At 41.5% G+C, this 25436-nt stretch overlaps 9 protein-coding genes across 14 annotated transcripts; 4 read left to right on the top strand and 5 right to left on the bottom strand.

Moving 5' to 3' along the window:
• Positions 1-73: 73 nt before the first annotated feature.
• LOC132196238 (protein POLR1D-like) lies at positions 74-768 on the top strand. The gene is made up of 2 exons (XM_059618748.1): positions 74-295; positions 350-768. The coding sequence occupies exons 1-2, from the start codon at positions 261-263 to the stop codon at positions 690-692; spliced, it is 378 nt and encodes a 125-aa protein (XP_059474731.1). The 5' UTR covers positions 74-260; the 3' UTR covers positions 693-768.
• LOC132196234 (ABC transporter F family member 4-like) lies at positions 764-4483 on the bottom strand. Of its 3 annotated transcripts, XM_059618743.1 has the most exons (10): positions 4078-4482; positions 3450-4010; positions 3149-3386; positions 2610-3090; positions 2468-2555; positions 2239-2416; positions 1949-2181; positions 1659-1896; positions 1096-1292; positions 764-1038 (listed from the first exon to the last, which is right to left on the bottom strand). In XM_059618743.1, exons 2-10 carry the CDS (start codon positions 3581-3583, stop codon positions 936-938), a joined length of 1890 nt encoding a protein of 629 aa, XP_059474726.1. In that variant the 5' UTR covers positions 3584-4010; positions 4078-4482; the 3' UTR covers positions 764-935. The 3 variants fall into 3 exon arrangements, with proteins under 3 accessions (XP_059474726.1, XP_059474724.1, XP_059474725.1); XM_059618741.1 differs by having other exon boundaries at positions 764-1292; positions 4078-4483; XM_059618742.1 differs by lacking the exon at positions 4078-4482 and having other exon boundaries at positions 764-1292; positions 3450-4014.
• LOC132196235 (vacuolar protein sorting-associated protein 45) lies at positions 3919-6481 on the top strand. Of its 2 annotated transcripts, XM_059618745.1 has the most exons (12): positions 3931-4022; positions 4080-4183; positions 4252-4450; positions 4505-4654; positions 4709-4959; positions 5014-5148; positions 5204-5344; positions 5398-5535; positions 5588-5746; positions 5805-5924; positions 5976-6103; positions 6159-6481. In XM_059618745.1, exons 2-12 carry the CDS (start codon positions 4091-4093, stop codon positions 6358-6360), a joined length of 1716 nt encoding a protein of 571 aa, XP_059474728.1. In that variant the 5' UTR covers positions 3931-4022; positions 4080-4090; the 3' UTR covers positions 6361-6481. The 2 variants fall into 2 exon arrangements, with proteins under 2 accessions (XP_059474727.1, XP_059474728.1); XM_059618744.1 differs by having other exon boundaries at positions 3919-4183.
• Positions 6481-9137, bottom strand: LOC132196236 (asparagine--tRNA ligase, cytoplasmic). Its single transcript, XM_059618746.1, has 11 exons — positions 8999-9137; positions 8786-8934; positions 8470-8731; positions 8258-8415; positions 8050-8193; positions 7686-7834; positions 7502-7630; positions 7197-7446; positions 7015-7146; positions 6828-6959; positions 6481-6772 (listed from the first exon to the last, which is right to left on the bottom strand). The coding sequence occupies exons 1-11, from the start codon at positions 9033-9035 to the stop codon at positions 6641-6643; spliced, it is 1674 nt and encodes a 557-aa protein (XP_059474729.1). The 5' UTR covers positions 9036-9137; the 3' UTR covers positions 6481-6640.
• Positions 9138-9350: 213 nt separating this feature from the next.
• On the top strand, positions 9351-14217 carry LOC132196018 (WASH complex subunit 5). 3 transcript variants are annotated; one of them, XM_059618383.1, is made up of 18 exons: positions 9351-9480; positions 9591-9750; positions 9795-9921; positions 9980-10171; positions 10225-10424; positions 10477-10702; positions 10757-10897; positions 10953-11240; positions 11293-11410; positions 11460-11576; positions 11628-11863; positions 11917-12168; positions 12224-12406; positions 12532-12788; positions 12839-13101; positions 13158-13341; positions 13398-13775; positions 13832-14217. In XM_059618383.1, the coding sequence occupies exons 2-18, from the start codon at positions 9629-9631 to the stop codon at positions 13959-13961; spliced, it is 3414 nt and encodes a 1137-aa protein (XP_059474366.1). In that variant the 5' UTR covers positions 9351-9480; positions 9591-9628; the 3' UTR covers positions 13962-14217. The 3 variants fall into 3 exon arrangements, with proteins under 3 accessions (XP_059474366.1, XP_059474365.1, XP_059474367.1); XM_059618382.1 differs by having other exon boundaries at positions 9391-9522; XM_059618384.1 differs by having other exon boundaries at positions 9392-9522; positions 9816-9921.
• On the bottom strand, positions 14140-16873 carry LOC132196019 (retinal homeobox protein Rx3-like). Its single transcript, XM_059618385.1, has 4 exons — positions 16399-16873; positions 16022-16124; positions 15763-15962; positions 14140-15306 (listed from the first exon to the last, which is right to left on the bottom strand). The coding sequence occupies exons 1-4, from the start codon at positions 16658-16660 to the stop codon at positions 14816-14818; spliced, it is 1056 nt and encodes a 351-aa protein (XP_059474368.1). The 5' UTR covers positions 16661-16873; the 3' UTR covers positions 14140-14815.
• Positions 16874-18945: 2072 nt separating this feature from the next.
• LOC132195937 (cell cycle checkpoint protein RAD17) lies at positions 18946-22059 on the bottom strand. Its single transcript, XM_059618248.1, has 12 exons — positions 21815-22059; positions 21539-21757; positions 21327-21474; positions 21097-21271; positions 20932-21045; positions 20552-20877; positions 20321-20499; positions 20123-20268; positions 19960-20069; positions 19857-19908; positions 19765-19806; positions 18946-19706 (listed from the first exon to the last, which is right to left on the bottom strand). The coding sequence occupies exons 1-12, from the start codon at positions 21845-21847 to the stop codon at positions 19664-19666; spliced, it is 1587 nt and encodes a 528-aa protein (XP_059474231.1). The 5' UTR covers positions 21848-22059; the 3' UTR covers positions 18946-19663.
• A 226-nt stretch (positions 22060-22285) lies between these two features.
• LOC132196054 (dnaJ homolog subfamily C member 30, mitochondrial-like) lies at positions 22286-23503 on the top strand. Its single transcript, XM_059618441.1, has 4 exons — positions 22286-22460; positions 22584-22859; positions 22915-23145; positions 23198-23503. Exons 2-4 carry the CDS (start codon positions 22593-22595, stop codon positions 23345-23347), a joined length of 648 nt encoding a protein of 215 aa, XP_059474424.1. The 5' UTR covers positions 22286-22460; positions 22584-22592; the 3' UTR covers positions 23348-23503.
• Position 23504: 1 nt separating this feature from the next.
• Positions 23505-25336, bottom strand: LOC132196052 (transmembrane protein 161B). Its single transcript, XM_059618439.1, has 7 exons — positions 25239-25336; positions 24760-25176; positions 24486-24697; positions 24315-24431; positions 24137-24253; positions 23806-24077; positions 23505-23755 (listed from the first exon to the last, which is right to left on the bottom strand). The coding sequence occupies exons 1-7, from the start codon at positions 25239-25241 to the stop codon at positions 23565-23567; spliced, it is 1329 nt and encodes a 442-aa protein (XP_059474422.1). The 5' UTR covers positions 25242-25336; the 3' UTR covers positions 23505-23564.
• Positions 25337-25436: the final 100 nt, after the last annotated feature.

Here is a 25436-nt window from a genome sequence, read left to right as displayed (position 1 = left end):
GCTTTTTTTACGACTCGCAAAACATGGCCGACCGACCAAAGAGCTTTTGCTGCAGGAGTACCAACATTTTACCCGCGTTCAGTTGGCTGCACTAATTTTATCAAAATAAACACGTAAACAAGAGAAAATTTTCGGGAAATTTCCTTCAATTTGTTTTTGACATACAAAGATCTTCAAGATCTTGTATTCGAAACAAACTCCAAATTTTAATCGTTCGTAAATTTTAGAAAACTCCCTTTTTGAAACTTGTTTTCGCGAGTATGGCGTCGACAGACAAGGACGACGAGTTGGAAAAGTACAATTTTACTGATCTTGTCTCCTTAATTGTTTTAAAATTTCAATTTCTCAGACGTGCCGTAGAAGAAATCCTTCGAGAGGCCGCCAAGGGTGCGGTGAGAGCGTCAGAAGTCGGACCTTCAGGGTGGAAGAAAGGTCCCCTCTTGAAGACCAACAAACGCTTTCTGGTCAACACACTTGCTCAACACAATAATTCCAATCGTCGTCAACATTCAGACTACAAAAGGAGAAGATCTCGGTCCCCGGAGAACAAGAAACGGAGGACGGAAAGTTTGGGGCCCAAATCCAGAGACAGAAAAGAACCGAATCACTCTAACCACAGACAAAGAAGTGAAAAAAGTTCCAATAGTGGCAGTTCTAAAAGAGAACACAAAAAACGCAAAGAAAGAGAATGACTTAGATGATGTAATTTTCTCCATTTTTTTATATCATACAGGCACGATTTAAAATAAAATCCGCATTTTCAAACTATATCTCTGGCTTGTCTTTATTTGGCATCACATTATTTAGCACAAAATGACATTAAAAAGTAATACAAAATGAATTCTCGTCGTTACACAATATATCGAAGGCTTGAGCAGGAAGGCACTGAAATATATTGACCTGGAAAAGGACTGAGCATACTTACTCTTTTTCTCTCAAGGATGCTGCAAAGCGCAGAAGTTGCCGCGGGAACAGGTGCCGCTGAGGAAGTCCGGACACACCTCTCGGTGAGGGTCGAGGGCGCCCGCAGAAGCGACCCTGAAATCGAAGGGTGACTGATTGTTATTAGGGGATGGGGAAGGAGGGAAGGCGTGCCTGATGTGGTCGAGGGGACTTTGGTAGGACAGGGGGCCGCTGGTCATGGCGCCCAGCACGTCCAGCTGCTGCTCCAGCACCCTCACTTCGTTGTCCCCGCGCGCCTGGGCACACGCCTCGCGCAGCAGGGCGCAGCCCGCCCTGAGGCGCGCCGCCTCCACGCGGGCAGCACCCACCGATGCCTCCAGCGCCGCCTCCTGTGGATTTGTTTATCGGAATCAGACATTTCTGCTCAAAGGCGACAGGCCCTTAACTTCCAAAAAGACGAGCTTCACTAAAAAATAAGTTCCAGCAGACCTTCCAAGTCTCAATAAAAAAAAGAGTCATTTGTTAGAAGAGCAATTTTGCAATTAAAAAAAAAAAATTAATTCATTGCTTTATATGAATGAATATTTAACATAATAAAAAATTTCGAGATTCTAAAATTTTTATTTTTGAAATAAGCCCTGAAAAGGTCCTCTACTTCTAGATATAAGTTGAGATTAAAAGAACACTTTGTCACTTGTGCAAGGGAGAGGGGATTTTTTTAAGATTTATCAACCCCTCTCCCGAACTTTACTTGCCTCGAGCTTGAGCTGCTTCTGTTTAGCAGAGACCGCGTTGATCTGTTCAGCAGTGGCCGCGGCGGCCGCCTCAGCCTCGGCCAGCTGGCGGCGCAGGAGGGCAATTCTGGCCTCCTGCTCCCGCTGCTGAGTCTCAGCTGCCTCGGCCTCCGCCGTCGCCTCCTGCTGCGCACTTTTGTTGCTGTCCAGCCGCTCAACCATAGCAGCCAGACGCTCATTTTGCTCTTTACTCCGCTCTCTAAATTTGTAAATGAATAAATTTATTTTGTTCTCTATATATAATAACCAACCGTTGGCTTTCGTAGTCGGCTTCCAAAGTTTGCAGACTTGCAAATCTTTGCTCTTCGGAGAGCAGGGGAAGAGCCTGGCTCAGGGCACTCAAGGAGGGCAAACTTGGCTCATTTTTGGCCGCCTCCTTTTTGTCTGCTGCTTTTTGTATTCGCTGCCGTCGCAACTCTTCCTTTTTCTTCAGCAACGCCTTCAACCTCAAGTACTCTGCCTGGCGACTCTTCGGAAGCGCAGACTGACAAGTTACAAATTGTAAAATCAATTAAACAAAAGAAATCTTATTAAATCTCACTAATGGATTATTTTTGGTTATGGGAGTCATTTGCCTGGCAGGCGACTTCCTAAGATTTCCGTTTGTGCGACTTCTTGGCGAGGGCGTTGCTTTAGTCTTAGGCTGCTCTACAGTTTGTCTCAACTTTTTCAACATCTCGTCTATATCTGACCCCGAAGTTTGAGCCGAATCTCTATCACTAAAATACAAACAAAATATTTTAAGTTTTTTAAATTCTTCATCAACCTACCTTTCAGACTCAGAGTCACTCGAATCTGGACCTATGGATATTATGAACCTTCCACCATTTGGAGTGTTGCTCGAGTTATTCACAGCACCTTAAAATAATTTCTTAGTTAAATATTAAAATTTTGGTTAAACTGATTTTAAACCTTGAGAAATGGAATTGTCAGACTTAGGAAGTGGAGGGCCCATTGTGGCGCCCTCGACATTTGAACTCTCGACATGGCAATCGTCGTTTTCTTTGTCCTCCGAAGCTTCCGCAGAATTTTTATTTATCTGCTGAAGCAGCGTCAGTCGAAGAGTCTCTTCATCCTCCTCAGACTCGCGGCCGGAGAGTGAAGAGGGACTCTGAGGAGGACTAGGAGCGGGCGAATCAAGTTCTTCAACACCCTCCACGGGCTCCAGAGGCCCAGTGGGACTGTAGGGCTCGTCGATCCGGCTGGCCCGCTTCTTGTGGCCCCACTTTGCCTCCAGGCTGCTTTTCAGGGCAACAAGTCTTAGCTGAAGAAGCTCGTTCTCCCTCTCGTTGTCCTCCTCCACCCTCCCCCCATTGGTAACTGGTGGAAGAGCGTCCTCATCATCTATTTGTACTAATTCAAAGGTTTTTGGAGGCACTGGAACCTCTTCAATCTGCACATTTTTATTTAAATAATTTTCAGAAAAATTGCCCAATTAAATAAAAAAAAACCTCGTCTTCTGCAGGAACGTCAGGCTGCTTTTCCACGTGCAGAGGCAGAGTGGCCTCAACAAGTTGCCGACGGCGACGCGTCTTGGCAATTTGAGCATCAACGTCGTCTTCGTCATCTTCTTTCTCTTCCTCTCGTCGTCTTTTGCGACGTCTAGGCGGAGGTGGTGGTGCCTTTGGCCGCCGTTTGTCCACTCTGCTGCGATGTGTCGAACGCGGTGGTGACCGCGTTGGTCGAACCCTATAAAATTTTCCAGGTTAATTTTACAAATTAATATGACGCAAAGGTCATCAGATTTCATGCCTTCGTTGCTCAGGCTCGCTCTTTCTCAACGCTTTCTCTTCGTCCGAGTCGCGAATTTCGCCCTCCTCAGCGCTGTCCGCACCCAAGTCGCCGTCCGAGATTGCCTCGGCCATCATCAACTTCAGTTCTCTCATCAAACATCCAAAATACCCATATCGGAGCCAAAAACTCGAATCTCAGCACTTTTCTTACAAAAAGCAAAACTATTCGCAAACTAAGCCATATTTCACAAACTCGCTCGTGGTTGGTGACTCGTAAAACGCTGTTGCGAGTTGCGACTTAAAAATTATTATTTCTTTTTCTCTCGTTTCTCGTTGGTGGAGTAAATTATCTGGGTTAAACAAAGGAGTTTTGGCAGCCATTTTTGATTACCTGGAATTCAAATCCATACTCCAATGAGAGCACCGATACGAGTTCATCTTTGCAGCTCCTTTCCAAAATCCACAACATTCACATTTTTTAGAGGGGTGTGGTTGTTGGTGGGCGGTGGGCGTGGAACTCAAAGACACAGGGCAAAATTTTACATAGATTTTGTTTGTTTCCATCAGATTTTGAAGGTTGCTGGATAAAATGGTTATTTGAAGTCAGCGAAAATATTTTTTACTTCATATATATTGAGAGAACTCACAGATAAAATAACCATGAACGTTTTACAAGCGGTCCGTTTGTACATCGCAAAGATGTGCGAGGAGTCTGGTCCAGGCATGAAGTTACTCTTGATGGACAAAGACACTGTAATTATATTATTATTGTTTCTGCACCTATATAAATAAAGATTTATTTAAAAAAAATTTAAATTTAGACTGGCATTGTGAGCATGGCATACAGTCAGTCAGAAATTCTACAAAAGGAAGTTTTCCTGTTCGAGCGAATCGACGTAGCCAGCAACCAGGAACAAATGAAGCACCTGAAGTGCATAGCTTTTGTGCGACCCACCAGCGAAAACGTCGCCTATCTTGCAAAAGAACTGCAGGAGCCAAAATACGGAGTTTATTATTTATGTATGTATTGAAAAAAGAAAATTCCAACAGTTAAAAAATAAAATATTCTCTTAGATTTTAGTAATATTTTATCAAAGGCTGATTTGAAGAAACTGGCAGAGTCCGATGTGATGGAGTCTGTTCGAGAGGTGCAGGAGTTTTACGCAGACTTCATTCCGCTGTCGCCCAGCTTGTTTTCCATTAGTATCAAAGGATACGCTGAAGGTAAGTTGATTTAAATTCCCAGCAACAACAGAAACCTTAAACTTTGAATAAAAGGTCTGCAGTGGCGTTCGTACAACCTCTTGAGGACCGCCCAAGGAATCACAGCCCTGCTGCTCTCGCTAAAGAGAAACCCTTTCATCAGGTTCCAAGCAAATTCAGACCTCTGTAGGAGGCTGGCCGACAAAGTCAGAGAAATTCTGTCCAAAGAATCGTCCCTGTTTGAGTTCAGAAACGAAACGGATTCGGCCACAATTCTGCTCGTTTTGGATCGTCGAGATGATGCTGTCACCCCTCTTCTTTTTCAGGTGCCTGTCTTAAAATGATCTCAATAATATAAATTTCAATTAAATCCTCTTCAGTGGACGTATCAAGCCATGGTGCATGAATTGCTGACCATCACCAACAACCGGGTCAGTTTGGCAGACGTACCAGGAGTGTCCGATGAATTGAAGGAAGTTGTTTTGTCTGCTGAAAATGATGAATTCTATGCCCAAGTTTGCTAATTCTTTGATTTAAAGTTCTTGATCTAAGTATATTTTATTTTTTCAGAACCTCTACAGCAACTTTGGTGACACAGCACAGAAAATAAAAACTTTGATGGACGAGTTTCAAAAAAAGGCCAAAAGCACACAGAAAGTCGAAAGCATTTCTGACATGAAAGCGTTTGTAGAAAACTACCCCCAGTTTAAAGTGAGAAGTTTTTTTCCCACCAGGTTCAATCTTACAGTAAATTTTTTTATCAGAAAATGTCAGGCACTGTAGCCAAACACGTAACAGTTGTTGGAGAACTATCCTCAAAAGTTGGAAAGCACCGGCTGATGAATGTTTCCGTCGCAGAGCAGGAAATTGCCTGCAGAAACGACCATGCCCAACAGCTCACTGTGAGAAGATTACATTTATGTAGATCTTAATTCTTTTAATATTTTTGCTCAGAGTTTGAAGCAGATTTTGGCGGACAGTGCGGTTCGAGACGAGGATGCACTACGACTGGTCATGTTGTACGCTCTCAAGTACGAAAAGCAGAGCAACAATGCTCTTGTTAATTTAATGGACGCTTTGAAAAAGCGAGGAATTGACGAGCAGAGGTGCAAGGTGATTGATTTTACATTATTAATTATGTTCAATAGATTAATTATTTCTTTGACTGCAGATGGTTTACAGCATGCTGGAGTACGGAGGGCAACATGCAAGGCAATGTGACCTTTTTGGCACCCAGGTTGACGTCACAGATGTCAACAATGTTAAAAATATAGTCACTAAAAAGCTGAAGGTAAAATGCTCCTCTCTTCGAAAGCTTAATGTTTAATTTTTTTTTTAATAGGGTCTGAAAGGGGTAGATAATGTTTTCACTCAGCACAGCCCTCTCTTGAAAGATACCCTTGAAGAGCTGATTAAGGGAAGACTTAAAGATAATCTATTCCCTTATCTTGGCAGCAGCACAATGCGGAAGTAAGTTCTATATTTTTCAAATTGTTTGTTTAATTCATTTTTTAACTATTTACAGGCCTCAGAATGTGATAGTTTTTGTGGTTGGCGGTGCAACTTATGAAGAGGCGTACATTGTCAATCAAATGAACAAAGACTTTCCTGGAGTGCGTATTATTTTGGGCGGCACCACAATTCTGAATTCGTCTGCTTTTATTGAAGAGGTGCAAATCGCCACCCAAGGCATCCCGAGCAGACGAAATCGCTCCAGATTCAAATAGTTTTCATCTCCTTTACAAAATATAATTCAAATAATGTCTGTGTCTAATGTGATAAACAATTATATAATTATGCTCCCATGATAAATAAATAAATTGCATCACTTAAATTAAAAACAACCATTCCAAATGAAAATGTATTTTTATTTTCCTCCAAGGAGAGCTCCGATGCAAAATAAGATGAAAAAGGGGTTATTTTTTCTCAAACTTTTACAAAACAACATATGCAAATCGAATTTGCAAAACAGCAGGAAATGTAAGTTTTTTTAATAAATAGGCATCCTTATGGTTTGCAGCGTTCCAAGAAGCGGGGGTACAGACAGACCTCTCGGATGTGGTACCTGTTCAGCAACCAGCACAAAAACCTTTCAAGGCCAAGGCCGTAGCCACCGTGGGGGCAGGAGCCAAACTTCCTCTGCAAAATTAATCCACCCTTAAAACTGCCTTTGGCTTGGAATGATTTTAATTACCTGGTCAATGTACCAATAGTAGGGGGTGGGGTCGATTCCCTCCCGCTTGTAGCCATCGAGCAGCTCCTGCATGTCCCACGAACGCATGGAGCCTCCCACAATTTCTCCAACTCCAGGAAGGAGCACATCAACCTAAGATTTTTTATGTAACGCATTTTAAACCCAAAAATTATCGAGGAGTAATTACTGATTCCGTAAGACGTTTGTCCTCCGGGCACTTCGCCATGTAGAATGATTTGATTTCCGCCGGGAATCTGCACAACATGATTGGCTCGTTGATCTTGTCTGTCATTTTACGCTCAGGCATTTCAGGAATGTCCTAATTAAAAAGGTTTTTTTCATTTATTTCAAAATATGTCTAAAGATTACCTCTCCGAACTCGTAAAAAGTTCCGTCGTCCTTTGTGATGTTGTTGGCCTTGAGGTACTCGATGGCCTCGGAGTAGTTCATGCGGCGGAAGGGTTTCTTGGGCGGCTTGAAGTCCGGGTTCAGCTCCTTCACCATGTAGCCAAAAGGAGAGTCGAGCACTCTTTGGACAACATCACAAACCAAATCCTCCAGGCGGTCCAGCAATTCCTCAAAAGTTATAAAAGGACACTCGCCCTCGATATGGGTGTACCTGCATTTTTTTCTTAAAATTAATATCCAAATTCATTTGATATTTAAGTTTTTACTCAGCAAGGTGACGTCTTGTGCGGCTTTGCTCAGCGCGGTAGCTCTCGGCGATGCAGAAGACGTCGCCCATCGCAGGAATGCAGGTTTCCAGATAGAGCTGTGAGCTTTGGGTCAGGTACGCTTCCTCACTAAAGGGGAAAAATTAATTTTTTTACATCTTATACACTCAAAATAATAAATTACCCAAAGTAGTTCAGTTTAAACAGGGTGGAGCCACCTTCGACCTGGGTCTGCACCAGGGTTGGAGGCGTCACCTCAAAGTACCCACGGTCAAAGTAGTGAGAGCGGAAAGCTTGCATCACTACAGAACGCATCTTCAAAATCATTGATGTCTGTAAAATGAAAAATACATAAATTTATTCAAGAGCATAATTTTCTCCGTTTTCACTTTTCTTTTGCCTTATTTTTAAATAATTATTTATGGTGTGTTACCTTATTAATTCAATTTGCAACAAATATTTTTTGAATTTAAATTTATTTAAAAAGGCAGAAAATGTAATTTGTCGAGTAAATGTTTCATGTCAATATTAAAATTGCCTAGGCTTACATTTTCTCCTCTAATCATGATATGCCTGTTATCAAGCTGCACATCAGGGTTTGCATCTTCGTTCAGAATTGCGTCAGCTCCACCCGGCGGGGAGGGGCCAACAAGTTGCCAGTAATCAACTTGCAGTTCATGACCGCCTGGAGCCTGCAAGTGACAAAATTGATGATGAAACAAAAACATCTTATTGCACCAATTGAAACAAAATTACATTTTTGCCTTCGGGAACTGCCTGCAGGGTTCCGTAAAGGAGGACTGCTGCTTCGGTGGAGAGCAAGACGGCTTCGTAGGTTTGGCAGAGCAGGTCGTTAAGTACACACTGCAAGTAGCCGGTGCCGTCTCTCAAAGTGACAAACATCAGAGCCTTGCCTGTTCAATACATTAGAATAAAAGATTTTTTTTTATAAAATTTTTCGGCCAAACCTTGGCGTCTGAGGCGATGGACCCACCCGTAAACCCTGATTCTGGAGCCTCTGTATTTTTCACATGTGTAAATTTTGGTTTGCACAGCCTTGGGCAGGCTTGAGTCTTCCTTGATGGTGATGGCCTTGGCCTCCTCCAGATTTTTGGCCCGCTTCTCAGCGTCCTCCCCTTCCCTCTTGGCCTTGTCTTCATTCTTGTGTTGCTCCCGAACCCAAATCTTGTGGACTTTTTTTAACTGCGACTTTGCTGCTGGCTCGTATTGCTGCAAATAAATTGGTATGAAAACATGGAAAAATATGTTTTTTTTTTTAAATACCTTTGAAGCGTCTTTTGCGTCGACGTAGATGGTCGGGAAAGGTTCTTTTCCGGCATGTCGCATTGCCCGCAGCACGGTTTTGAAAGGCTTTGCCTCGGATCCATCGCCGGTGTCGTCGTTGCCCGTCTTGTCCGATGTGAAGATTTCGGCTGCGTTAATGTGAAAATAAAACAACTTCAACCTATTTTCAGATGAGAAGTTTGCATTTTTTACCTATTGACATGTCTTGCAGACCTTTTTCTACAGGCATTGCGGTCTAATTTTGGTAGATAAGACACGCGGCACTGGATCTCGTTGATGTAGCAGCAGATTTTCTGACGAATTCTCCGCAACAAGGCAAGTCGTGCTCAGTACAACCAACATAACAAAAGTTTTCATGCTAATATTGCTAATCAATAGAAGGAATTCAATAATTAAAACCAAATGCATACATTATGGCATTAAATTTTAATATTAATTAATTGAAAAATTATATTTTGCTCTTAATAACAACGGTTCTATAAAATAATAAAATGTTGTCTTATCAAACAATTTTGATTTTTGAAAGGTTGGTCACAACGATTGTTGTTGCTAAACATGTGACCAGTGTCTGTCAAGTCAAATTTTGGATTCCCAGCTCCCAATAAATTTAACTTTTTTTGTGTTGTAAAAAATACATATATGCACGCTGTAAACACGATTAAAATTTATTCAGTGTAAGTGCTTAATTACTTTTTTCAATTTGAACCAGAATTCGCGTATGTATTTTATACATATCGGTAAAAATGTAAATATGAATTTAATATATTGTTCTCTCTGTTTACAGGATGGATTAATTTATCAAAGGCTACTTCCTCTAGCAAAATGACTGAGTTTTTGTCTGGCAACAACCCATGTGAGCGGTTCGTGTTGAATTTGGTTTCGAGAGGAAACTACATAATCGCCGAGCTTCTGCGCATCAAAGAAACGATTCCTGCCGAATTCAAGTATGTATAATAAATTTAGCAAAAAATAAAGTGTTCTGTTTCAGTAAGATTTACAATTTTTGCAGAACTGTCCCCAGAAAAAAGCAATCACAGAGCTTCTCTGATGTTATATTCGACTTCAGCTATTTCAAAAATTCCGACGATATTGAAAAGAAGATTGAAAATAATGCTGTACATTTTCATTTATGAACTTTTTAAAATTCCTCTTCTTAATTTTACATTTTTTCAGCGTTTACAAGAACTGGACGCCCAACTTCGGGAGAAGTACACAGACATTTTGCAGAGTTGTTACTTTGTGCTTGAGGAAATCCACAAGTTTGCCATTGACCTGAACCAATTAATTGCTGACCTGGAAGGTGGCAAGTTCCTTCAGCAGAGTTTAGAGTCAATGATGACTGGAAACGAGAGCAAGCAATTAATGGTGGGAATATTTAAAAGAATCAACATGATCATTTACTTAAAAACCTTTGTTAGTGCGAGGCTCTTTATTTGTACGGGGTGATGCTGATTGTGTGTGAAACGCACCTACCTGGCTTCATCAGAGAGAGGCTGCTGGTCAGTTGCTACAGGTACAACGCCCAAAACGCCAAGTCCTCCGGCACTTCCCTCGACGACGTCTACAAACTGATGCGCTCCTGCAACTCCACTGTCCACTACCACGAAGACCTCTTTTTGTAATAAACCATTTTGGATTAAACTCATTTAATTCAAACTAAAATTAATCAGGAGAGTTCCTCTGAACGAAGACTATGTGGAGCAGGTGCTCGACTGCCTCCGGACGGACGACATTTACCACCAAGTGGTTGCCTACCCTCTGCCTCAACACCGAAGTGCTGCCCTGGCCACACAGGCTGCCATGTTGTACGTGTGCCTCTACTTTTGTCCCTCCGTTCTGCACAACCAAGTGCCAAAAATGAGAGAAATCGTTGATAAATACTATCCCGACAATTGGGTATCTACTTTCAATTTTTTTGTTTTGTAAATTTGAAATAATAATTTATTTAAGGTAATTAATGTCTACATGGGTCTGACTGCAAATTTGGCAGAGGCGTGGGACCCTTTCAAGGCAGCCATAGCCGCCCTGAACAACACTTTGGACCAGTCAAACTTGAGAGACTACTCTGGACGACGCCATGTTAAACTTCAAGTAATAAAGTTTCATTTTCAACCTCATTTGATTTATAAAAATTTTGATTATTTAGAAAATATTGAATCAGAGCAAGCAAATGCTGCTGGAGGGCTACTTGAATGAAGAGTTTGTCCTGAGTCATGTGACAAACGTGATTGCTCTGCTGAGAGAATGCAACATCACTCTGCGGTGGTACATGTTGCACTCGGCGGCGCTGAACACCTCTGCAGAAAACATCAAGAGGAGCAAACACGCCCAAGACCTGATGCTGCTCGAGTCAAAATTCAGCTCAAAGGACATTTTCCAACTGCTCCTCAACACCTCTCAATTAGAATTGAAGATCAAGGAGTTTTTCAAACAGGTAGATTTAACTCTTGTAAATATTTAATAAAAGGTTGCATTGCTGGCTTTAGCTGCTGAGTGAGAAAACACAAAAGTGGTTGGCGCACAGGCAAGACTCCCAGGAAAAGCTGCAAGAATTGTCTGCTTTGTTCTCTGGAACTAAAGCTCTACCTAAAGTTATTCAAAACGGTAGAGGATTTCACTGTTTGCCTATCAAAATTGTCTAATTTTTTCTTAGAGAGTCTCCAAACCTGGTTTGCTGAAACGGCTTCCACTGTTGGCTCCTTAGACATCGAAGACCAAACTGCCAAAAACAAAATCTTCCATTTAGTCCAGGCGCTTGAAGAAGTCCAAGGTATATATAATAATGAAATAAAATGTTCAAGCAAACTATTTTTTTTTTTAGTTTTCCACCAGCTGGACAGTACTGTTGAGGTTCGTCAGTGTTTGGAGGACACTCGAAACCTCCTCAAGACCATGCTGAGACTTTCGACGGTAAAGGAAGACTGGTTGGTGGCTTTGCAAATCATTGGTGACTTCAATTACGCCTGGGTCAACATCGGCAGCTACACCAACATGATGCAGAATGGAATTAAGGAAGACCCACTGCTTGTCGGAAAGCTCAGAGCTATTTTTATCAAAGTAAGTTTAAAACAGAAGTAAATTACAAATGTTTACACATCAAAATTTCTCAGCTTTCGTCAGCAATGGAAACGCCTTTGATCAGAATCAACGAAGCTGGAAGTCAGTACTTGCTGCCAGTTTCTCAATTCTATTCTGGCCTGCTTGTTGCGTACGTCGGCAGAGTCCTTCACGTCATCCCCCAAATGACTTTTACTCTGATGGCTAGGATTATTGATCTGCAAACAAACACCCTCGTCGAACTGCCCACTCGACTGGACAAAGATGCGCTCAAGACATTCTCCCAGCTCAACACTAGATTTGAAGTAGAAACCTTGAATTGTGTGCATTTGTTAATTTTTCAATAATATTTTTGTTCAGGTTGCTCAGTTGACAAATTCTGTGAGCGAATTTGCAGAGGGAATTTTAACCATGAAAAGCACACTCATGGGCATTTTACGAGTCGATCCCAAGCAGATTTTTGAGGAGGGAATCAGACGAGAACTTGTTACCCATGTAGCTGACACCCTGGACCAACTCTTGGTTTTCAATCCAAAATCTAAAGTGAGTGCAATCTGTGATGTAGGAAATTTAAGAAACTATCCCTCAATTAAATTTTATCAAAACTGCTGAGAAAAATCTAAAGAATTTACATTAAATTAATTTATTATGATAAATTACTAATTTAGGGCGATCTGATCACAAAACTTGAGGCTCTTGGCAAGGCCATGGACGGTTATCAGCGGTCTCTGGGCTACATGCAAGACTACGTTCGCATGAACGGTGTGCAAATATGGCAGGAGGAGATGTCGAAGCTCTTTGCTTACAGCTTGGAACAAGAGTGTGCCGAAATTAACTCGTCCTTGTCCCCTAAGACAATATCCCCAAATTCTGTCAACTTCATAGGCAGACTGACCAGAGAAATCATCAGAGTTTCAGATCCAAAGTATGCAAAACCCATATTATACATTTTCATCCTAATTTTTATTTTTGCAGAGCGACCTTTTACTCCGAAGAAAAAGACGCGTGGTGTGATTTGAAAACAAAGGCTGAAGTCTTGAACCCAAAAACGTTCCAGGCCATTTACAATTCAATCGCAGTCTGGGGCTTGTCAAGTGTGGACAAAGTTTTGGGCCACATGATTGCTGCTGAACTCAACTTTTTCCTCCACACAACCTACAACGAGCTTCTGCAGGACCGAACCAATCTCGAACTGTTTGGTAAAATCTCAAAGACTCTCTATTCATCAGAACTGATAGGTATATTTTTTGCTTAAATAAATACTATAATTTAATCGATGAATTGAATTTTTTAGTTAATCCTACCAGTGCTTATCCTCAACTGGCGGCGCGCCTGCTGAAAACGCTGCCCACCTTGACCGAGTCCGCATTGAAAATTGGGCAGATGCAGATGATCAAGAAAGGCATTGTGAGGCAGTTGCGGATTTCAAGTCAATACAGTGCCCGTCACCTGACTTCAGTTTTGAAATCCTTCAATAAGTGAGTTTTCGCCGCCTGAAATAAATTCAAAATTTTTAATTACATTAAAATTCCAGTTGCTTGTTGACTGAAATCAAGGCGCATTTCAACGATCCAAAGAGCGCGGTCCACCCCAAAGAAAACGGAGACCTTCTTCCTGAGTTGACCACTTACCTGGAGTGGGTCGGAGAGTCCGAGCCGAGTTTGAAAATTTACCACGCCTCCAGGAGCATCCCTTACTTGTCACTGCTGATGTTCCTCCTCTGCATCTCACAAATCACCAAAATAAACTTTCCCAAAAACGGCGACACCCTTTTGGTGAGCGCAGGTCTCGACGGCCACATCCTCACCCTGGGGGTGCACACCATCCTGCACCACTTTCACTCAAACGTGCACGACCAGTTCACGACCTACTTCAGCCAAGCCGTCAATTCCTACTTCAGTGCCAATTTACAGTAAGGTTTTTTTTTTTAATTTTTCTTGTCATGAATTAAAAGAAATTTTTAAACAGGAATAATTTAAAAACTGGATCAGTTCCTTTTGAAATCACCAATTGCATTACATTTTTGGACAAGATCTGTGCCCTGAACGGAACTATTCCCAAAACTGCCATCTCGGACGCTATTTTGAGCCAGCCTTGAAGTTTAAAGTGGTTCGAAGCTGCTTTTGTGATCTAAATCGAAGACTCTCTTTGGTGATAAGTACAGGTAATTTTTAAGTGAGTTATTTTTATCATGGACGCTGTTGAAATCAAAATTAAAGTTAAGCAAATAATTGATTTTCTGCTGGTATTGTGCAAATTATAAACAAAGTATAATATTCTTTTCAAACATCACAACTCTTTATTGAATGTACAGTTGCGCGAAGGTTAAGTAAAGGGAAAAATATAAAAACGCACTCTATGAATTTCAAATTGCTACGCTCTACATGTGGTGTGTGCACGTTAATTTACAAAATTTTCCTCGCCTAACGTTTCTGGCAGCGTTTTGTGCAGAAAATCGACTGTCCTTACTTCAGGTCACCACATAATGCCCAAATTTTAGGAAAATTAAGTAGTTTCAGAATAAAAATTAAAATGAAAGTAAAATGTATCAATCAAAATTGAATTTTGTAAAGAAATTTGTAATAAATTTTCTGATATTTATAACTAAAAATTTTTATAATTTCTGACATAATGTGGGCCTGTAAGTTCTGATTTGGCTTGGGAAAATTAAAGCAATTTAAAATTTAAAGAAAACAAAATTGAGCCAAATATTAGAAAACAATCGCACTTTATGAATTTGTGGAAGTATAATTTCTCATCCCCTATTTTCCCAAGCCCAGTTGAAACCCCCGTTTTAAGATAATTGCCAACAAAACACTTGTTTTTCATTAAGTTGGAGATTTCAACCGTCGAGATTCTCGCGCACTTTGCTCTGCCGTCGACAGACCGTGTTAATTAATTTTCGCCGGTCGTACTTTTGTTATTCGCACTTTTGGATGTGCAGCGAGTCCATCAATTGAGAAAAGGGGGCAGGCTGACGAAGGGGCTGTCGGAGGCGTCGCCCTTGGGGTCGCCCTTGTCGTTGTGCAGCGAGTCGTCGGTGGCGTCGAACTCGGCGCGCTCGTCGTGCTGCATCAACTCGTCCTGGCCGTACTCGACCGCCTCCTGCGAGTTGGTCTGGCCGTAGTCGGCGCCGCCGTTCGGCGCCAACGCGTACTCGGCGCCGGCGCCGCCGCGCATGCTTGGCAGCGCCGCCGAAATCAGGAAGGTGTCGTGCGGCTGCAGCATCGGGTACGGCGCCGAGTAGCCGCCCCCGCCGCCTCCGGCGCCGCCCCCGAAGTTGAACGTGTACGACTGGTTGCTCGGGGGACTGGGTTCGTAGCTCGGCGCGCTCGTTGACGACACGGACGCGCCGCCGCTGCTGTACGACCACGTGTCCGGCACGGACGGCGTCGCGTTGAACGCGCCAAAGTTTGGCGCCAAAATCGAGCCGCTCGTCGGAGCTGAAATTTCAATTTAATAAGTGTCAAAAGAAGGTTTTAAGTAGTTGAAATTTTAAATGATTTAGGTCAGAAAATAATGAAATTTTGTTTAAAAAATCTCTATCTATGGAAATAAAATTTTTGATTGAAAAATAGTCTCATATTTAAAAAAAAAAAAATACATAAATTTCTTATTATAAATGACATAATCATTGAAAATAAAAAAGTGTATTTTAAATTTATTCATATTCAACGTTACAAGAAATTGAAGCTGATTTTTTGTTGTTTAAGTTTTCAAAGTAACGATTTTTTTTTTAAATTTCAAGACTCAACAGATTGACTGAATTTTTTAACCAAGATTTTCAAAAATTTTCATAGCACTCTCTTCAAACGACTGATTTCCTCCTTTTTTTATTGTTCATATTTCTTTTCTTGAATTTAACTAAAAATTGCTGTTAACAAAATTCGCCAACTTACTCGTGCTGTTGAGATACTGCGTCTTCCGAGGCGGCTCCCTCTTGCGCCACTTGGCGCGTCTGTTCTGGAACCAAACTTGCACACGCGACTCGCTCAGGTTCAGCTTGAGGGCCAACTCCTCCCTGGCGAAAACGTCAGGGTACGGCGCCCTCTCGAACGCCCTTTCCAACTCCTCCAGCTGATACGCTGTGAAGGTCGTTCTAGACCAAAAATTCAATGCTTATTTTCCGCACAACTTAACTTTCTTATTTATGAATACCTCGTCTTTTTCTTTTTGACGCCGTTCGAGTCCATGTTCTTCTTGCTTTTGGATTCGGACTTCTTGCTGGGAACCTCATTTCCGCAAGAGTAGGGCATTTTCTCTGCAAGCAAAAGTAAAGGAGATTTTTATTAAAATGAAATTGATCTGACGCCTGCACAGGTGAGCGGTTATGCAACGCGCTCGACACCTGCGCGCAACAGGTTGCGAGCCGTGATTGCAGGCGCTTCTATCTCTTAAGAGTCTCAAGATTTAAAATTCGGAAATCACTTTATTTGTTGAATTTTAAATTAATAAGAATAAATTTTTATTTTTATTTGATCCACTTTTGAATAAAACTAGAATTTAAGAGTTTTTGCTTCACATTTTGAACTAACCTGAGTTGCTCGGGTTTTCGATCCTGGGGCTGGCGTTGGCCTGGGATTTGGACTTGAGGTCGGGGTGGTCGTTCGGAGGCGGCGGGGGCTCCAGTTTGAACATGTCGGCGTGCTGGAGGCCGAGCATGACCTGAATGGAGTGGAAGTTGGCCGCCCTGCCGTCGGCCTTGAGGCCGCCCCCGACGCCGCAGGAGCCGCCGCCGCCGCCTCCGGCCGCGATGGGCGCGAAGTCCGGGAAGTCGTCAAACGGGCCGGCTTCCATGGCGCGAGGCTAAATTGGCTGAATCGCGTGATTAGTGCAGTGCGCGCAAGGCCTTCTTTGTACTTGTCGGGAATTAATTCGACGAGGCCGGCTCGTCCGCGTCCGTCCGCCGCGGCCAATTTAAAACAAGCTCAATTAAATCAACGCGCGCGTAATCAAAATTGATGCGACCAAACTCGCCGCTCTATTAGCACTTAAATTCAGGTTAATAACTGGAAATAGATTCCATCCTGCATCCAATTTATTAACGCCGCGGCTCCGCCTCCGGCCGAGCCGCCGCCTCCGCCGACGTCCAACTCGGCCGCCAGTGCGCAGAGCACCAACCACGCCGTCTGATTCGCTCGCCCCACACCAAATTGCTCTTCCTCCTCCGGACGCGGCGCCCCTCTGGACCAACAACGGCCGTACCACTTTTTTGCACTTTTCTTCACAGTTTTTCTTTCCATTTAAAATTGTTATTAATTATTTTACAATGCAATATTGCTATTTTCTAATTTTAATTCATTTTTTTTTTTAAATATATCAACCAAAAAGTATTAATTTTCTTATTATAAACAAATTTTAATCTCTCCTGAAAGCATGAAAACGATTTTATGCTTTTTTAAATGCGTATTTGCGATTGATATTTGTTGAAATTTACTTAATTTTTAATTTTCATTAATCTTATAATCTAATGAATGCGCGATTTGATGTAAATTTTGCATATAAATTTATTGTAAAATCTGCAGATATTTGCCTTTTACTATATAATTATGGAAAATTTTAAAATAAAACGGTTTTAAAATCAAATTAAAACTTCCACGAATTAATAAAATGAAATTGAAAAGCTTCAATTACCAGACAAAAATTAAACTCCTAATAATTATTGTTTTAATTTAGCAAAAACAAATAGGAATTCAATTTGTTGAAATATTATTTCGAAAGAGATCATTCTTGTGCAATCTATTATATATTAAAAATTGTTTTTATAGGTGGTAAATTCCAGCTTTCAATTGATTTTCATTTCCATCAAAATGGTGCCACTAAACAACGTCTTAAAGTATAAAAAAATGTTAATTATTTCTAATTTCCACATAGTGCTTAAGTTTGTAAAAATTTACTTCATTTCAAACAAACAAAATATCTAAAAGAAACCTTCGAAAATTTCATAATTGATTGAAAAAAAAAGAAACATTTTAAGCATGCAAGCTCAAATTGCGTCTGAGCGTAGGAAGGAAGCGTCTGAAGCACTCTTCTTTAGCAGGGTGTGCAGCTATAAAAATGTGTATTATGTTTTACGTTCCACCCATTGTCAGATATATGATTATGAAAAGTCGCCTCTTCTCTTTCCAAAGCAAAAACTTTCGTCGTCTCCTCTCGCTCCACTTGGACAGACGCAAGCAAGCAAACGACCGCGCAGGCATTAGGGTCGTCGCTTCAATTGACTCCAATTGAACTCAATTTAGTCCAATTGGACATCTGCGTTGCCGCTTTTCCTCCCAAGGCGAACGCCGCCACTTATCACTTGTGCAACTCCCGAAGCAAAAAGTGCGTTCAACGCCTCAAAGATCCAAAACGAAAAACCGATTTTGCCAATTTAGTGAGAAACTCAAATTTCAATGCAACGGTAAAATAAATGAGGAAAATCCAACATATTGAACGTGTAATTATATTTGAGCATCTGGCGCGTGTGGCGATCCGCGTGGCAGCACAGCCAAAAGTGCTGGTACACATTATTTATAATAAGGAAACGTGCACGTCCACTTCTGCCGCCGAGTGCACTTCTTCTTCGACCGTGTGTGCGCAGCATGAGGGTGGCGTGAAAAATACATGTTAAAAAAATATTTAATGATCATCAAGACATCAGGAGCAAAAAGATGAAATATATGAAAATAACTTGAAATAACTTTTTTTAAATAATAATTTAGCGGTTCTTAATTGATCGATAAATGTTTCTCTTCTTTTGCTTTTAATTGTTAGGAAAATAATAAATAATTATCATAATTGACTTCAACATCAGAGGTTTACAGAAAAGTATCCATAGCCTTTGCCGTGCTCTTAAATGTCAACAGCAAAACTGTTAAAGATACTCCAGAAAACGTAAAGAAACCAACACGACCAATCTCAAAATTTCACATTTTTTGCACAAAATGATGATAAAATTTAGAGCAAACGCACAATTTTTTGATAAATTGTTTAAAAGTTTAAAAATTAATTACTCAAAACAAAATCTCTCAAATATCAACTGATATCGTCGGCAAAAGTAATTACATTTTCAAGCAAACAAGTTACTCAAGCACAAAAAATAAACGCAATGAATTTTATTTTTTCGACGCAACAATTTTTGTAGCCCCCATTCCTGGATTCCACCTCTAGTGCGCATATACATATAATTAGGGTGCTCTAAAATGATCGCGTAATGCACCCTTATGAGGGCGCGCGTGCGGTCGGTCGGGGGTGAGACGCGCCACCCCTGCGAGCGAGAGAGCGGCATGGGGGGCACGTGGCGCGCCCCTCGCTCCGTGTGTTGCGCAATGCGGGTTCAAGCTTTTGACGATACTGACCACAAAAACTTTCTTTCTCACTTTTCACCCTCTCTACATATATATCAAGATGCAACTTTTTCATGGTGGCACATTATTATAATGCTGTGTTGGTGTGGGGCGCGTGAATGCGTGGGAAACGTAATTGGCGAGACTGCACGAAGCTGCCGACGTTTAAGTTTCAATTCGAGCAGCGCCACGCGATTTGTTTGGTTCAATAAATTAAATTGGAGCTAACTGCATTTGGGATTATTGGTACTGATTGTCACATTGAAACTTGTTGATACTCAGTATGATTTAGTCAATCATAGCTTCTTTCTCATTTACTTCTCCTATTGAAAGGCGCACTCTAAAAGTCAGCTAACCAAATGCTGTTCTAAAACCAAATTAGTTTTACATTTTTTATTTTTAGTTGAAATGACTGATTACGGATTTGTTAATAAATAATTTTTTATCTTTGGATTTACATTTTGATGGGAAATTAATCACTATCAACCTCTTCAATCTTCATTTCAGGGTCATTCCTTCAAGTTCACAAAATATTATTTTTCAAGTTGTTTAAAAAAGAGCTTCTTTACTTACTCTGATCCATTTTGAGCATTTCCACAAACAGGAACTGAGGGCCTAAATTTTTGAATTTAATTTTTTGAATCAAGCCAAGACTAAAAACTTACTTAAGAAACACGGGCCTTTCTAACGCCATCTTCATCACAAGAGCAGTTTGTCCTATACAGAATTGTAAAAAATTATTTAATTTTTTTTTTTAAATTTACATACCAGAGCTAAGGCGAGGAGGCTGAATGACAGTCATGTAAGGCAAAATTTCAGTCAGAAGTGCTTGGCTTGAAGTGTTGTAGAGTGAAAATGAACTCCTACAATCCATATTTCTAAAAACACAAATTTTAAAAACGAGTTCGTAAATACGTCACAAAGCACTCACAATTGGTGGAGATTTTTCTCAACTTGGATGTATTTTGGTTTGCGGTGGCTTTTGAATGACGAAGTCTGACTTTTGACCCTTTTTGCCGACATGACCGCTCTCGTAACCACATCCAAACCCATGCCTTGCAGAACCGGCTTATCGAACTAATCAAGCAAGAATTTAATTACAAAAATATAAAACATGAAATTTAATTACTGAATTTCTGAAGAGACGGGAAACCAGCTCAAAGTTTTCAGCACATTTGGCAGCAGATTGAATGTCTGGCATAAAGTCCAAATAGTTTTCTTGCATGAAGCCGGTGAACATATCGGTTCGATCAGAAACATTCGCAACTATTTCGTCTGGTGAGGTTTTGAAATTTCCATCGTCCAGCCCTGAATTGAATAAAATTTTAAATAAATTCAATAAATAAAATCATAATCTCACTTTTGGCATACAAAGTCCTGCTGATGGTGTGGAAAAAGTCGTCAGGGGCGTCTCGTCCTCCGATCTTGGCCAATTTCTCACTTCCCTGCTTAGCCAGTGCCTCAGTTTTCCGCCTCTTTGTTTCTGGCATTTTGTGCACTTTGCCCGTGTTGCCAAAATCTTTCGAGCAAGCAAATTGCAGAGTGTTGATGGCAGACCTGAGGTCACCACAGCTTGACTGACAAATATTTTCAACGACGTCCTTGACAGAGACATTCGACGGCGCCTCCTTCTGGGCCACCTCGGTCAGAATTTTCTTCAGCAAAGTTGGCGCCAAAGGATTGAATCTGAATTTTTTTATTATTAATAATAAAGCTTATGGTTAAATTGTTGAAAATTACGAGAATGTTTGGATTCCGAATGATTGGACGAAGAAATCGGGGACAAGTTTGGAGTAAACCTGCTCCTCTCCTGTCACCATAATTAGAGGGCACTTTCCGATTTCTGCAAATTCTCTGTGCAATTTAAAATTAAAATCAAAGTTTAAAACTTTGACTCAAACCCACTCCAAAATATTGTGCCACTTTGTTGGGTTTTGCAGAAGGACCAGCGGCCAGTCTTCGACCATGACAATCCACTTGGAAAGGTTCGGAGCAAACAAGCTGGGGAAGCGGCTTCCCTTGATGACAAACTCCCGTACCAAATCTGTGTCACTTCTGTAGTCTTCGTAGTTTCTGCCTCCTAAAAAATCACCTTTCTTATTACAAAAACTAATTAACATTTCAATGAAATATACCGTCATCATTTTCTGTGTAGAAGAAATTACTGCTGGGGGTGATCCATTCCTTGACGTCGATTCCCAACTCCTGGGCGGCCACTTTGACCGTTGTGCTTTTTCCACTGCCAGAAGGGCCCTTCAACCAGCAAAACTTTGCCTTTGACTGCTGTTGAAATAAAATAATTTTATAAATAATTTGAAATCATATCAAGTTCAAAATTATTACATACCCCAGAAGTTGCTGACTTAAGCCAGTCGTAGACACTGTCGACCTTTTTCTTGTGCACAGCAAGTTCACTAACGGAGCAGGGACTGTGCTTTTCCACCCAGCTGATTTCTGTCGAAAATTTACAAATTCCACTGCGGCCTGTGGGACGATTCGGCCGCTTTTTCGCCGACTTGGGAGCAACGTCGTCGATTGAGCATCCTCCAAAGGACGGTACCACCCACTTAAAACAAATTTTTTAATTCAGAAATCAACGCCGTAATTTAAAAACAAGTGATACCTTTTTCAAATTTTTACTGTTTTCTTGAGACATGCTTGTTGAAAGTAGAGATGTTTATATGTGAGGAGTTTAATGTTGAGAACACAGGACGATTGAAAAATATGTATTATTGATTTTCCCGGAATTTTTCCGACTATTTTTCGTGACAGAACTGTACGAATACGCAAAATCAGGACCTAGCTTACATCAGACCTTCACCTTGATTTCTGTTGATTTCAGTTTTCAGTCTTTTGTCGTGTTTTCTGTTGAAGCATGGGTAGTGCGTACAGGAGTCAAATTGATGGTTTGGTACTAATACAGATTATTAAGAATTTGGATTAGAAAATGGAATAATATGTGGTATAATGTTTAAAAGTAACAAATTTGTATTATTTACGTAGCTTTCCAACTGATTCTTGCCAATTATTGCCATAAAAATTACATAAAAAGCTTGTTGAGTGTCAAGCTCCTTAATCATAACCCCACTTTCAATGGTAAACAAGCCCAGCTGACAAGAAAAGGATCAAGATTCCTTTTTGAGCCTTTTGAGGCAAAATCTGATCGTTTTAGCTTAAAATTAATTAATCAGCCGTTATGTGAAACAAATTTAAACAAGAGATTATCTATTGCCATGTGATAAAATTGTCTGAAAACTCAAAACCCTCAGGTATGATCCATGCTGGCCGCTTTTATTACATAACCCAATTTACACATATGTAATGAACCTTGGTTTTATTAAACCTCAGAAAAGTTATTATTAAAATATTTTGAAATATATGTATATTTTCAGACAGACGAAATGCAGAGTAACGTCAAATCGCTTCTGGAATGGAGCTGCCAGCAGTGCATTTTGAAGGGCAGCAGAGTTCGGGTCACATCGCACAGATCCATTTCTTTGCGACCCGGTCAGAAAACGTACTATGACTCGCTAGGAGTCAGCGCGTCTGCTACGCAGGGCGAGATCAAGGCCGCCTACTACAAGCTGTCGAAAATTTACCACCCCGATCGGAACAAGGGCTGTCAAGATGCGGCAGAAAATTTTAGGAAAATCACCGAAGCTTACGAGGTATTTTCTTTCTTTTGATAAAAGTTTGTTTTGTCTTTACGAATATAATTTCCAGACCGTTGGGAACGTCCAAAGGCGAAGGATTTACGACAAGGGAGGCATGTACGATACTGTTGTTGACACGCAGGAGACGCAAGAGCAAGCGGCAGTATCGAAATTCTACAAATCAAGAGGGATGACTTACTCGGGCAAAACGCCGATTTACGACTTTGACGAGTGGTCTCGGGAACACTACGGAAAAACCTTTGCCAGGAGAGAAAAGGCCAAAGCTCAATACCATTCAAGAGTATACTATTAGAAATAGTCGCAGAGGGCTGGAATAATTTTACTTTTTGCAGATGAACGTTAATACAAGCAACACAGGTTCCTCGCAGTCCATCAGCTTCATGGTTTTAGTCGCGTTATCATTCTTTATAACTGCTGGCTACATCGGCATATGGAGTGAAAACAAGTGGGACAGGGTTGATGAGAAGAGAAGGGTTAAGTGAGTGCTTTGGTTGCTGGCTCGACCTGAGCAGAACGTCTAGGGAGCGTTTCTTGATTTGTGTAAATAATGAAATGTTAAGTTGATTGTTTTACCTAGAAATTAAAAATTATAATAAATTGTTGATTAGCAGGGATTTCTCTGCTTAAAATGTACAGAAGTTACTTGTTTTCAGTTATTTATTAAAACACAACGTGACTAAAATTGAGATACGAGTCAGTCTATGTCCGTCCAAAGTAGGACTGGTAAGCAACACCTAAGCACGTTGACGAGAACCAGGTGAAGGTGCACCACCAAGTGGCAAATCCAAAAAGACCCTTGAAGACGTCAGTGGTGAAAATCATGCTCAACCCCTCGCTCCCTCCTCCTGATATGGGACACTCCGGGTCAACTCCAGTCCACGAAAGACCACCTGGGAATCATCTTTAGTCTCAAAATAATTAAAAAAATCCAATCAAATACCCAAAGTTTTGAAGACTAGGCTTGTGTAGAGGACGAGGAGCAGAGGCGCCAGGTACTGCAGGGCCACCACACACAGGTAGTAGAAGACGGCGGCCACCTTCTGCTGCAGCTCCTTGTTGGTGATCCTGCCCGCCTCCTTTTTCTGCTCCTCCAGCCGCAGGTGCGCCATGTTGAGGTAGGCCTGCAGGTACACGGGCATCAGGGCAATGCGAACGAAGATCGAGACGAGGATGAACCACAGGCGGAGCGACTCGAATCCGGCCTCTGTGAAACTGCACAGATTATTAGTTTAAAAAGTTTTGAAAATTTGATCAAAATGCAAAATACGCACTGTTTGGGCACCAGAACGTCTCGGCACAGGGGACGGATCCACAGGATCACCAGAAGGAAAGGCGAAACAAAACTCAGGTTCATTAAGGCACGCAACAAAGGTCTGTCCTCACAGTACCTATTTTAAACAAAGTTTGAAATTAAAAATTATGCAATTTAAAGTAATGAAAAACCATTACTTGAGCGAGTCTTTGTGCATCTTGGCCATTCGCAGCCCTGGGAAAATGTACAAAGCACCAATCACTGAGCACCAAACTGCTAAACAGAGCTTCAGAATTAGTTTCGAGGCAGGTCCCCTGGAAATGAAATTAATTTTAATAAGTTAATGAAGCATTTTAATGAATTGTTACTGTGAATCAACGCCCTGGTAGCTGAGCCACTGAGAAGCACCACTTTGAAAGGAGGCGTACGCCTGCTCCAGACCCAATTCGATCCTCTTCTCATCCATGATGAGCACGACCATAGCGATCAGGAGATAGGCCGAGGCGGCCACTATGCAGATCGACCTTTCTCCAAGGCTCTCCTCGCCCTTGAAGTACTGCAGAGCAAGCTGGGCCAGAATCTAGGCAAAACAAATTTTAATTAAATTATTTTCATCGAAATGGAGAATTATGAAAATTCAACCTTAAATGCGAATCCGACGACCAGGAGGCACCAGAGAACTGATAGACGGGCCTCGTCCTGCGGTCCTGTGATCAACTGACAGATCTCGGACAGGATGACCACAAAACCAGCGTGGACGGCAAAGTCAAAGAGCCACTGGTACTCGGTGTAGAAGCGCAGGTGCACCACGTCCAGAGACGAGACGGGCGCCTTCTCCAGCTGCAGGTCGAGGTTGCGGGGCACGTGGAAGGTGTCGGCGTCGCCCTTCTTCTTCTTGGGCACCCCAGCCAGCCCACGCAGCTCCTGGTCGGTGGGGTACAGGAAGCGGACGAGACCAGTGTTGCAGAGAAGCCACCGGCCCAGGGAGTAGTGAGGCCCCAGTTTCTGCAGAACCGAGGCCACGGCCATCGTGATCACCAACTGCGCCCCTAGCACCGCCTGCGCAAATTAAGTTTTCTTTCAAAATTTTGACATTTCCACGACAATTACGGGACACTTACCATGTGAGGCAGGCTATTTTTACTCGCTCGAGCTGCTCCACTTCTCAAATCCTCAAAAATCCTCTGATTGTCGTCTGCCGGTTGTACCAACGTGACAGATGACAATAATTTTTTTGAATAATTTTTTTTTTTCATTTAAAATTCTTAAATTTTTTCAATTAATAATGATTTTTTGATAATTTTCTTTTAAAACACAAT

This window comes from Neocloeon triangulifer, unplaced genomic scaffold, assembly GCF_031216515.1.
Source record: "Neocloeon triangulifer isolate White Clay Creek 2 clone unplaced genomic scaffold, ASM3121651v1 ptg000011l, whole genome shotgun sequence".
Lineage (NCBI taxonomy): Eukaryota > Metazoa > Arthropoda > Insecta > Ephemeroptera > Baetidae > Neocloeon > Neocloeon triangulifer.
This window is presented reverse-complemented; position numbering and strand designations above follow the sequence as displayed.

What these genes read in the sequence shown, in the direction of transcription:
- LOC132196238 (XM_059618748.1), top strand. Translation starts at nt 261, where the DNA reads ATGGCGTCGACAGACAAGGACGACGAGTTGGAAAA. An exon ending in AAGGACGACGAGTTGGAAAA is followed by an intron (nt 296 to 349) that starts GTACAATTTTAC and finishes TCAATTTCTCAG; the next exon opens with ACGTGCCGTAGAAGAAATCC.
- LOC132196234 (XM_059618741.1), bottom strand. Translation starts at nt 3,583, where the DNA reads ATGAGAGAACTGAAGTTGATGATGGCCGAGGCAATCTCGGACGGCGAC. An exon ending in TAACCAAAAATAATCCATTA is followed by an intron (nt 2,182 to 2,238) that starts GTGAGATTTAAT and finishes GTAACTTGTCAG; the next exon opens with TCTGCGCTTCCGAAGAGTCG. An exon ending in AGAAGCAGCTCAAGCTCGAG is followed by an intron (nt 1,293 to 1,658) that starts GCAAGTAAAGTT and finishes ACAAATCCACAG; the next exon opens with GAGGCGGCGCTGGAGGCATC.
- LOC132196235 (XM_059618744.1), top strand. Translation starts at nt 4,091, where the DNA reads ATGAACGTTTTACAAGCGGTCCGTTTGTACATCGCAAAGATGTGCGAG. An exon ending in ATACGGAGTTTATTATTTAT is followed by an intron (nt 4,451 to 4,504) that starts GTATGTATTGAA and finishes ATATTCTCTTAG; the next exon opens with ATTTTAGTAATATTTTATCA. An exon ending in TAGTCACTAAAAAGCTGAAG is followed by an intron (nt 5,925 to 5,975) that starts GTAAAATGCTCC and finishes TTTTTTTAATAG; the next exon opens with GGTCTGAAAGGGGTAGATAA.
- LOC132196236 (XM_059618746.1), bottom strand. Translation starts at nt 9,035, where the DNA reads ATGCCTGTAGAAAAAGGTCTGCAAGACATGTCAATAG. An exon ending in TCTGCAAGACATGTCAATAG is followed by an intron (nt 8,935 to 8,998) that starts GTAAAAAATGCA and finishes ACATTAACGCAG; the next exon opens with CCGAAATCTTCACATCGGAC. An exon ending in ACGCAAAAGACGCTTCAAAG is followed by an intron (nt 8,732 to 8,785) that starts GTATTTAAAAAA and finishes ATTTATTTGCAG; the next exon opens with CAATACGAGCCAGCAGCAAA.
- LOC132196018 (XM_059618383.1), top strand. Translation starts at nt 9,629, where the DNA reads ATGACTGAGTTTTTGTCTGGCAACAACCCATGTGAGCGGTTCGTGTTG. An exon ending in ACGATTCCTGCCGAATTCAA is followed by an intron (nt 9,751 to 9,794) that starts GTATGTATAATA and finishes GTTCTGTTTCAG; the next exon opens with TAAGATTTACAATTTTTGCA. An exon ending in TACTTCAGTGCCAATTTACA is followed by an intron (nt 13,776 to 13,831) that starts GTAAGGTTTTTT and finishes ATTTTTAAACAG; the next exon opens with GAATAATTTAAAAACTGGAT.
- LOC132196019 (XM_059618385.1), bottom strand. Translation starts at nt 16,660, where the DNA reads ATGGAAGCCGGCCCGTTTGACGACTTCCCGGACTTCGCGCCCATCGCG. An exon ending in GTCAAAAAGAAAAAGACGAG is followed by an intron (nt 15,963 to 16,021) that starts GTATTCATAAAT and finishes TTTTTGGTCTAG; the next exon opens with AACGACCTTCACAGCGTATC. An exon ending in GCAGTATCTCAACAGCACGA is followed by an intron (nt 15,307 to 15,762) that starts GTAAGTTGGCGA and finishes TTGAAATTTCAG; the next exon opens with CTCCGACGAGCGGCTCGATT.
- LOC132195937 (XM_059618248.1), bottom strand. Translation starts at nt 21,847, where the DNA reads ATGTCTCAAGAAAACAGTAAAAATTTGAAAAAG. An exon ending in TTAAGTCAGCAACTTCTGGG is followed by an intron (nt 21,475 to 21,538) that starts GTATGTAATAAT and finishes TTATTTCAACAG; the next exon opens with CAGTCAAAGGCAAAGTTTTG. An exon ending in GCCTCCTCGCCTTAGCTCTG is followed by an intron (nt 19,909 to 19,959) that starts GTATGTAAATTT and finishes AATTCTGTATAG; the next exon opens with GACAAACTGCTCTTGTGATG.
- LOC132196054 (XM_059618441.1), top strand. Translation starts at nt 22,593, where the DNA reads ATGCAGAGTAACGTCAAATCGCTTCTGGAATGGAGCTGCCAGCAGTGC. An exon ending in AAATCACCGAAGCTTACGAG is followed by an intron (nt 22,860 to 22,914) that starts GTATTTTCTTTC and finishes TATAATTTCCAG; the next exon opens with ACCGTTGGGAACGTCCAAAG. An exon ending in AAGCTCAATACCATTCAAGA is followed by an intron (nt 23,146 to 23,197) that starts GTATACTATTAG and finishes TACTTTTTGCAG; the next exon opens with ATGAACGTTAATACAAGCAA.
- LOC132196052 (XM_059618439.1), bottom strand. An exon ending in TCGTCGGATTCGCATTTAAG is followed by an intron (nt 24,698 to 24,759) that starts GTTGAATTTTCA and finishes TGTTTTGCCTAG; the next exon opens with ATTCTGGCCCAGCTTGCTCT. An exon ending in GACGTTCTGGTGCCCAAACA is followed by an intron (nt 24,078 to 24,136) that starts GTGCGTATTTTG and finishes TAATCTGTGCAG; the next exon opens with TTTCACAGAGGCCGGATTCG.